Source organism: Rhinolophus sinicus, chromosome 8, assembly GCF_057876585.1.
Source record: "Rhinolophus sinicus isolate RSI-liver-muscle chromosome 8, RSI-T2T, whole genome shotgun sequence".
In the NCBI taxonomy this organism is placed as follows: domain Eukaryota; kingdom Metazoa; phylum Chordata; class Mammalia; order Chiroptera; family Rhinolophidae; genus Rhinolophus; species Rhinolophus sinicus.
The window spans coordinates 32,397,615-32,407,807 of NC_142508.1; the positions used below are offsets into that span (position 1 = coordinate 32,397,615).

General features: G+C 45.5%; 1 protein-coding gene across 1 annotated transcript; it reads right to left on the bottom strand.

Annotated features, from left to right (window-relative positions):
- Positions 1 to 3,813: 3,813 nt before the first annotated feature.
- On the bottom strand, positions 3,814 to 9,055 carry LOC109437599 (uncharacterized). Its single transcript, XM_088800440.1, has 3 exons — positions 8,797 to 9,055; positions 6,249 to 6,375; positions 3,814 to 5,271 (listed from the first exon to the last, which is right to left on the bottom strand). The coding sequence occupies exons 1-3, from the start codon at positions 8,827 to 8,829 to the stop codon at positions 3,956 to 3,958; spliced, it is 1,476 nt and encodes a 491-aa protein (XP_088656566.1). The 5' UTR covers positions 8,830 to 9,055; the 3' UTR covers positions 3,814 to 3,955.
- Positions 9,056 to 10,193: the final 1,138 nt, after the last annotated feature.

A 10,193-nucleotide genomic window follows, 5' to 3' on the forward strand; every position in this document is an offset into this window, starting at 1 on the left:
TGAATGCATTTCCAGGTTGTGCCACTGACACATACCTGTCTGCTGGGACCAGATCTCAATCACTCATCAATATCTAGTGCACAGGATAATGGGGGTGAGGGTGAGCATGTTAATAGAATGAGATGCAATGAGGCAAATTGAGCATGCTGCAAACTGTGATGGACACAGCTAATCATTTCAAGTAAATAATAAAAAAGAGGTAAGTGCCTATAAGTTAACAGACTTACGAGACAGACATTTTGTATACTGACTGCATTTAGTCTGCCTTAAAGAAAAAAGTTTTGAGAAAATTGACAAAATTCAGCACTGATAACACATTTATCATATTTTAAAATATTTTTATTTTGTGTGAGAAAGTTATTGGCATTATGAAAAAGCGCTAGCATTGTAGGAAAGCATTAAGAAGGTATGCATTAAATGACATGATGTCTGGGTTTTCTAAGTAAAATACCCCACTAATGTACATGAGGAGAAATGAAACAAGATTCTATAAATAATGATGGAAGATTGGGGAAGGGTTTATGAGTCTTCATAAGACAGTATTTCCCACTTTTGTGCATATTTGAAAATAGCCATTACAAAAGGTAGACCATGTCCTTATACCAGTAATTTTATGTTGAGAACAATGAGTTTAAAAAGGGCACAAGGATACTTTTTTTGTACCAAAATTACATTTAAAATGTGCATTAAAGTCAACTGTACATCAATTAAACAGTTTAAGCTACAAATACTCAAACATCAACACTCCCTAATCATTTCACTAAATTTTGGTATATCTATGTTCCTGAGATTTTTTGTGGCTCCTGGATCAATAAGGTGGAAATAGAATGGTGTGCTACCGCCAACTCTTTAGGTAAGCAGTTTGAAACTGGCACGGTGGAAGTATTTACCCCAAGGACATTAGCAAACACACAATTTAGGGCTTGATTTATTGTATTGTTTAATACAATATATTGCATGTTTACTTCTAGAAAAGTAATGAAGAATATGTTAATACCGTAATGCTGATAAAACTTAACAGTACATGGTATAGATGGCCATTATATTGTGCAGACCACACACAAAAAATGACTAAATATTTTTCCACTATTCAAAAACAATTATTTCATGTGCAGAAAATAAGTTGATCTCATCAGTGAAGAATGAGTAAAATTCCAACATGTCTGTTGTTTCATTGTCTCATTACTAAAAGGCAATAGCCAAATGTCATAAAATAGAAAACAGGCCAAAGATAAGAACAGGCATTTTACTAAAGAAGACAAACACGTTGCAAATACATAATATAATGCTCAACATCATAAATCCTTAGGGAAAGACAATTAAAACCAGTAAGATACCACCAGACACTTATTTTAAAAGAGCAAAAATTAAAAAGTGATCTTACCAGGTCACTTACAAGGATGTAAAGGAACTGGAAGTCTCACAAACCATTGGTGGGAATGCAGAGACAACCATTTTAGATTATAGCTCGGCAATTTCTTAAAAAGTTAGATATTCACCTACCCCATGACTCAGACATTGCATTCTGAGTTATTAATATAAATGAAACATATGCCCATATAAAGAATTATAAACAAATGTTCCTATCAGCTTTATTTTTAATAGCTAACACTTGAAATAACCCACATGTCTAGAAACAGATGAATGGATAAACATAGTTGACTATACACAGAAAAGAAAGCTATTCAGAAATAAGAATGAAATATTAGGGGCTGGCCCAGTGGCTCAGGTGGTTGGAGCACCATGTTCCTAACACCGCGGTCACCGGTTTGATTCCCACATGGGCCAGTGAGCTGCGCCCTCTACAGCAAAGATTATGAACAATGGCTCTCCCTGGAGCTGGGCTGCTGTGAGCAGCCAGAGGTCGGGGTGGGTTGGAGTGAGCTACCATGTGCTGCTATGAGCGGCCAGCAGCCAGTGAGAGCTGTCGTGAGCTGCTGTGAGCAGACGACCGACGCCTAGCAACTGACTTCTTCAGCCTGGGGGAAGACAAGGCTCATAATACCACCAGCATGGGTCAGGGCACTGTGTCCTACACAACTAGACTGAGAATCAATGGCTTGAACCAGAGTGGGGGAGTGGGGAGGAGAGATGGAAGAAGGGGAAAAAAAAAAAAAATACTCATACAAACACCATTTATGAATCTCGGTAACTTATGCGGCATCAATGAAACCAGAAAGAGTAAACACTTTGTGATCAGTCATGAATTTCTAGGAAATGCAATCAATTTTAAAGGAACATAAATAATCCATGGTTTCCTGGAAGGCTGAGTAGAGATTATAAAAGGGCATGAGAAAAATATGCAAGTGACAGATATGACCATGTTAATGGTCTCATGAGTTTATACATGTCAAAACTTATCAAGTTGTATACTTTAAATACGTACAATTTATCCTGTTAATTATACCTTAATACAACTTTAAAAAATGGTTCACAATAAAATCTAAATCTAGCACTCTTCAGAAATCAGGTTTGGCAACTCTGTATTGACTCCACTATCTCACTCATGCCTTGAGGGACAGCCATCCTCTCCTTGGTGGCAGGAAATACTGGCAAACAATGAAGGCCATTTCCACCTGAGTCAAGAATGCTGGCTGAGTCACCAAAGTCACATCCCTAGACTAGAGGACCTCCCTCCTCTCCAACCTTTTGGCCTTGAGGTGAACAGCTCAGTCTACGGGAATTCACAAAACCCTAAAACCATTTTGTCTGACAATGACTTCAGCTACACAAGATAAACATACCTGGAAGTCCCAAGATTTGGGGGCATGCTCGAAACTGGTACTGTGGATGCATCTTTAGAAGAGGCACATATCACGCAGTTTGCTACAGTCTCCTCCACTCTATTGACCCCATGTTTCTGTACCAGTTACGGTCTCCATTGCCCATGGAGTCTTACAATTAGTGACACTAGCATACTGAATTCTGGGTATCAGGACATGTGGCTCCTTTGCAGAACCTTGGATTAGATTTCCCTCAACAGTGCTGGACATTATGTTCTGTCCTCTGTGAGCAAGATGAAAATTATGTCGACTCCGGAAGCACTGGAGGTGTCACAACTACCCCTTCCTCAGGGTGACCTCTGGCATCCAGGAAACATTTTAAGACCACAATGCAGTCTTTCCTAGGAGGCTCTAGCAGCAATGCAAACTAGGCCAAACTGGAGGACCGCCATCATACTGTCCCCTGAGGCACAGTTTGGATCCTCACAAAATGTTTCCCCTTCAAGTTGGCAGTCCTATTGTGCTCTCAAACTACCCACATAGTGAACAGAGTCCAAGATTAAAGGTGCTTAAACGAAAAGGCCCTTATTGCACAAACCAGAAAAATGAGCAACAGGAAGTTTCTGATTTGGTAACTTGGAAGCTGGAAAACTTCATCACAAGCACTACCTGAGACCAACAATGTCCCTGAAAAAGCTAGTCCTCCTCTGAAAGCCACCAGCAGAACTCAGAGTTCTCTGGGCCAGCATAGGGTCAGGTCCATGCCCTAACTTGTCAGAAAGAAGGGCTCAGGACACTCAGGATTTCCTGCAACAAAAGGGAGAGCAGAGGTTTGCTTCCTTGAGCTGGTTAGGGTGGTGGCTAATGCACGGTGTGTGGACCTGCCAGGTGATAGAGGTGAAATGGCTTCTGCCACAGAAATTGCCAGTAACATAAATCTGGCTAGGACCCCAGGACACATTAAACCCACTTCCCCCATAACCAAAACTTATAGGTAATCTCCAGTCTGTGGATGTCTGGATATATGAGTTAATTCAAGCAGACAGCTCCTCTCAGAGGCTTTCCTCCAACACTGTTATACTAAGGAAAGAGCCTTTCTCCAGTGTGAACTCTTTGGTGTTGACTGAGGTCAGATTTGCAGCTAAACAATTTCCCACATTCATTGCATGTGAGCTCTCCTATGTCGAAGGAGGCCAGAGCTCTGGCTAAAAGATCTCCCACATTCACTGCACTCATAAGGCTTTGTTTGCTCCAGTGTGAACTGTCCGGTGTCGAATGAGGTGGGTTTTGCGGCTAAAGAATTTCCCACATTCACTACATTCATGAGGCCTTTCTCCAGTGTGAACTCTTTGGTGCTGAATGAGGACAGATTTCTGGCTAAAGGATTTCCCACAGTCACTGCACTCATAAGGCCTTTCTCCAGTGTGAACTCTTTGGTGTTGCATGAGGACAGATTTCTCACTAAAAGACTTCCCACATTCAATGCACTCATAAGGCCTTTCTCCAGTGTGAACTCTCCAGTGTCGAATGAGGTGAGTTTTACAGCTAAATGATTTCCCACACTCAGTGCACTCATAAGGTCTTGCTCTAGTGTGCACTCTCTTATGTTGCAGGAGGCCAGAACTTTGGCTAAACGATTTTCCACACTCACTGCATTTATAAGGCCTTTCATTAGTGTGAACTCTCTGGTGTTTAATGAGGATGGATTTCTGGATAAAGGATTTCCCGCATTCACTGCACTCATAAGGCCTTTCTCCAGTGTGAATTCTTTGATGTTGAATGAGGTCAGATTTCTGGCTAAAAGATCTCCCACATTCAATGCACTTATAGGGCTTTTCTCCAGTATGAACTCTCCAGTGTCGAATGAGGTGGGTTTTGCGGCTAAAGAACTTCCCACATTCACCACACTCATAAGTCCTTTCTCCAATGTGAGTTTGCTGATGCTGAACAAGTCTGTATTTGCAGCTAAAGGTTTTCCCACATTTGCTGCACTCATCAAGCCCTTCTCCAGTACAGACTCTCTGGTGGGGAAGTGGGTGTGTGTTGCTGAAAACTCTCCTGCTTTCAATCCATTTGTCATGACTTTTTCCACCGTTAAAGGGCTCCCCACACTTGATGGTGCTATGTGGCTTCTCACCATCAGGAGTGACCTGATGCTGGAGAAGGCCCGAGGTAGCTAGAAAGTCCTTTCCATCCTCCCCACAGGTGAATGGCTTCCCTGACACGTGGAATCTGCAGCTTGTCATACACGAGGCTCTGTCCATATCCATTTTGAAGATTTTCTTTCCAGTGCCATGCTTTTGGTGCTGGTGAATGTTTTTACTGAACCAGAAACCTCTGGATGCCGCACCTAAGTATGACTCCTGCCCAGGACATGGTGCTTGGAGCTCAGTCAGATGTAAAATGTCTTTTAAGACTGCGACACACTCTTCACAGGGGTGAGTCTTCTGGATGGATGGACCTGCCTTTGGAATCCTGACCTGTGAGTCTCCTATAGAAACACTCGGCTCAGAAGGTAACTTGTCATCCTCGGCACCATACCAATAGTCTGAAAGAAGAGAAATGCTTATAAAGTGCATGTTAACTTTGCTGGGAGGAGGAAGTCCCATCGAAAGTTTCTGTCATACACATACATTCAAACCAAAGAATGAATCCATGGGATGTTTTTCAGTATGAGGCAGCAATTTGAAGGGAGGGCTACTTTGTAGTACTGAGATTCTGGGGAGACTTTCAGGTACAAAAGCCAGAAGTATGGGGTGCCACACAGAGAGGAGAGCCAGATAAAATGACAAATCAGAAAAGTGTGAAGTGTATGAAATAAAGTATAGATATTATGTGTGAAGTGGATGAAATAAAGTATAGATATTATGTGTGTCCAGTGGTACTTGTACCAAAACACTAGTGTACACAAGGCAGATTTCTGGTATGATCTGAACACAGATCTGAGATCATCTTGCCATGTCTACCCTGTGACTCAGGGCTCTCCTCCCCAAACTCCGAGTTGGGTAAGGACCTGAATGAAGCAAGTCCTTAGGGAAAGACAGGATTTGTGAGTAGTCAAAAATGATCCAGAGCAACTCAGGAAACAACAAACTACAGGAAAAAAGTAATATTACAATCAAATTTCAAAGGCAGGTCTTTCAAGAAAGGACCATGGACCACGTAATTAGTAACTGTGACAATGCTTACAATTCCTGATACAGGTATTCACAAGGAAATGTTAGCTGGAAGAGGACAGAATCTGGGGCACAAGGTGCCATCAACACAGTCATCCTGCCATGGACAGGGAAAGGTGAAATCCATTAGGCTGACTGCCAAACACCTAACTCCCAGGCCCTTACCTGCACACCTAGGGTTGCTTGAGGAGTGCACATGATTCAGCGCTGGCACCCACAGCACATGTGCCAAGGGAGTGGCGAAGCCAGAAGAGCCAATAGCCTGGCTGTGGAAAGGGCAGAGCTGCCTCTGGGATAGGGGAAAGAGAGAGACCAGATACGGACATTGAGAGGAATGTGAAGGTCTTACCCAAGGATGCTGTAAGTGCAAAATTCTCTAGCATCACATCACGGTACAGGAACCTCTGAGCCTCATCAAGGAGGCCCCACTCCTCCTGGCAGAAATAAATGGCCACATCTTCAAAGGTGACACAGCCCTGCCATGATGAGGACAGTTCATTGCATGATCAGCTTCTCTCCCCAAGTTCATCCACTCACTTATCCCCTGCTCACCCACTTCCCAATTTTCCCACCTCAGAGGAGATATCAGGCCCTGGTGCTGCTGCTGTGTACTCTCTTCTCATGGTCCCTCTGATCACTGTACCCATCTACAGCAACATTATTATCTCTGAGCTCTGGGCCTGCATGCAGGGAAGCACTCCCCCTTGTCAGGTCATTCTCCTAGGATGCCCCAGATCATGCCTCCCAGATACAACCAAGGGTATTGGCTCCTTTTTCACCCTATGTCCTCAATGCTCGGGCCCTCAGGCCACCAGTTCTCACTCCCTCTCCACATGAACATCACTTTATACCACATCTCTCTGAGTCACACCTCTACCCTACCCTGCAGCATAGGCATCTCCCTGTCTTTCCCACATGTCACCCAACACATGGCATATAGATAGTGCCTGGCAAATTCAGACAGGATCCAGTACTACCCCAAACCTGCCATGGTCCTCAATGCCATCAGCAGCCCAGAATCCTGCTGTACAGGTCTCCCTGCCTGACTCTGCTCCTTGTTTCAACCTTACCCACCCAGAACCACTTGTAGATCTCAGGTTCTTACTGTGTTTCCCCGAAAATAAGACTTAGCCAGACCATCAGCTCTAATGCGTCTTTTGGAGCAATGTATATATCCTCCCAAAATTCATATGTTAAGACCTAACCCCTGATGTGATGGTATTTAAAGATGGGTAATTGGTTAATTAATCAGTTTTAGATTGGGTCAGGAGGGTGAGACCCACATGATAGGATTAGCATGCTTATGTGAAGAGAAAAACATCTCTTGCTCTCTCCACTCACACCAAGGTCATGTGAGAATACAGCTATCTGCAAGACAGGAAGAGTTCCTCACCAGGAACAGAATCTGCCAGCTGTTTGATTTTGGACTGCCCAGCCCCAGAACTGTGAGAAATAAAGGTATTTTGTTTTAGCTGCCCAAGCTGACTAAGACACAAGCTCTACCCTGGTCCACACAGTACTATCCACCACCTTTCGCAGATGTCCATCCTGTACCCATCCCCAAAGCCCCAGACCTGCATGTCTAGCTGCTCACTTAATACGCCTACTCGTATACTTAACATAGTCAAAGCAAAACTCCTAATATCCTGAATGAAAAGTAATCCTACTACCGACTTCCACATCCCAGTTGATAGAGTTTCCATCCTTTCAGCTCCCAAACCCAAAAACCTTACAGTCATCCCTGACTTCTACTATTTTCTCTCTCCCCTTCCAAGTCAGAAAATCAGAGCAGATCTACTGAAAAAACTGATTCAGAATCCAAGCATTTCTACACATCCTAGTCCACACCACATTGGTCCACATCACCAACACTCATCTGGACTACTGCATTAGCCTCCTCCCTGGTCTTCCTACCACCTTCTTAAACCCTCAGTCTGTTCTCCATGCTGTAGCCACAGGGAGCCTGATGAGGGGTTTGCCAGATCACCTCCCTCCTCTGCTCCAAACCTCCATTGTTCCCATCACTTCCAAATTAGACACCCAACTTCTCAAGGAGCTGTCCCAGGCCTGACTCCTGTACTGTTGCACTCTGTTCCCATGATGAAAAGAAATTTGAGGTTCCCTTGTACCAGTTCAGTCATACTTCCAAGAGTCTAAACATACTGGTACCTATATCTGGGGCAACCTGCCTTCATACCTCATCCAATTGGTTGCTAGTAATAGGTACCCTCAGCCTGGTCTGAGGATCCTGGGCTTAAGATTTGTTCAGAGTCCCCAGGCCTAAGGGCTGGTAGAGTGATAGGTGAAGAGTGCAGGGATCATGAGTGGGATCAGGACCAGTGAGGTTCTGGAACACCCTCCACTCACTCACCTCTGTAGGAGCCATATGTGCTTTTGTACTTATAATAATAATAATCTGTGTGAAGAGAGAGGTTCTGAGGGGCAGGGTTCAATGGGCTCTGGACAAAGCCCCCTTTGCCTCCTATTATCATTCCCTTTCCAGTTTGTTCCTCTGAGCAGCTTTTGGAAAACGTTTTAAAGCTTAATTCAGGCGTAGCCTTTTCTGTTCACAACTTTCTATGGATCCCAGCGTCCTGACAATGGCAGCCTGTTACCCAGGAGCACTTTGACCCACACTCTCTGTTCCATGCAGATACGAGACAGAGCCCAGATTTCCCAAATCTTCCCGGCTCAGTCGACCCTCCGTGTCTTTACTCGGCCGGCCCCTCTGCCTGTAACCCTTTCCTACACCCCGTCACACCGGATGTCACCCACGAGTGCCTCACTGTCCTAGACGCCGGGGCTTAGGCTGCAGGATGTGAACAGGCGCCCCGCACCCGGGGCTTTAGGATTCGGGTGGGGTGAGGGAGGTGAGGATCCGGGGGACACGCACTCACCTGAGCCGGGTCCCTCAACGCGGCCGCCGCCATCCGACTCTGTCGGCGGAGCAGGGCCGGGAGCGGCGGGAGATCCGGACCGAGACCTGGCAGCAGAGTCTCCGCAGCCCAGTGCCTCAGACCCGCCTCTTTGCAGCAGAGACAACTCCTCCCGTGCCTCCTCGGTCCGTCACCTCAAATATGACCCAGCGCTCCTCAGTCTGTGAAGTACACAGACCCACCGGCCACCAAAACGACCGCCACGCGGAAAACGCCGGAAGTCCCGCCCCAACGCGATGCGCACGCAGGGAATCACTCTCACCTAACCATTCTTTGACTTAATGACGCTAGCGTCCGGCGCAGAGTCTTCTGGGTAATGTAGTTCTCACAGCAGCAAAGGTCCAGGAGACGGGAGCCCCTCACCTGGACATCCAGGTGAAATTGGCACCACGAGAAATGCCGGGAAGTGTCTCTAACCTCAAGGGGAGGAGGAGGAGGGGTTTCGCTTCTTCCTTAAGGGGTCGTACTCAACACTTGACTAAGGGTGTGTTGTCTGCAACTGATTACGTAAGTGTTTAGTGACATTATTTCAGACTTTGAAGCTTAACATACCGCGTGGAGTCTGAAAATATTATTTCAGGTGCTCCCAATGACTGTAAATCCAAAGGGATGTTTCATTGAATAGAGTCACTTGGACACAAAATGTATCCACTCTTAACTGGACCCAAATAAACTTTTTTTTTTCTCTTCAAGTGCCTGGAGCCTGACATGTTAGAATCAGTTTTGTGACTTTCAGTATGTTGGGTGAAGAACAAGAGAGAAAGACTCCACACAGGGACAGGACAGAGAAGTGAGAGGTGGGACAGTGCAGCCTTATCCAGCAAGCGCAGGAGCCCACAGTTCCCTAGCATCACATGTCGGGGACAGAGTCAGTGCAGTTTCCAGGCTCTTGGCCTCACATGGAAAGGTGCTGGCTCTGGTAGTAAATGGCCATCAACTGTGATGGACAGCCATCAGCTGTGGCTAGTTGGCTGTCAAATGCAACCAGTGAGCCACTGGCCACTAATATAACTGCCATGGCTATGCTGGCAGCGGATGGTGGCTGAGCTAGCAAGCACGGATTGCAGTTAGCAAGTGAGGTTGGTTGGCAGAAAAGCGGTCGGCGGGTTGCGGATGGTGTGGCTCCTGTATCCTGTGTCTCCAATCCAGCTACCAGCAAGAATACAGTGTATGACTCCCCTATATATGGTTCTGTGGGTGTTCCTTTTTGGCCTCACCATATCCTGTGTTCTTATGCGGGGAGTGGGAGCTGAGACCCCGCATGACACCCTGCATGACAACATTCTAGTACTAGGTACTCTGGGCCAGGTCTAACAGTTCACATTTTTCCCAGGTGAAGGTTACAGTCATATCACCAA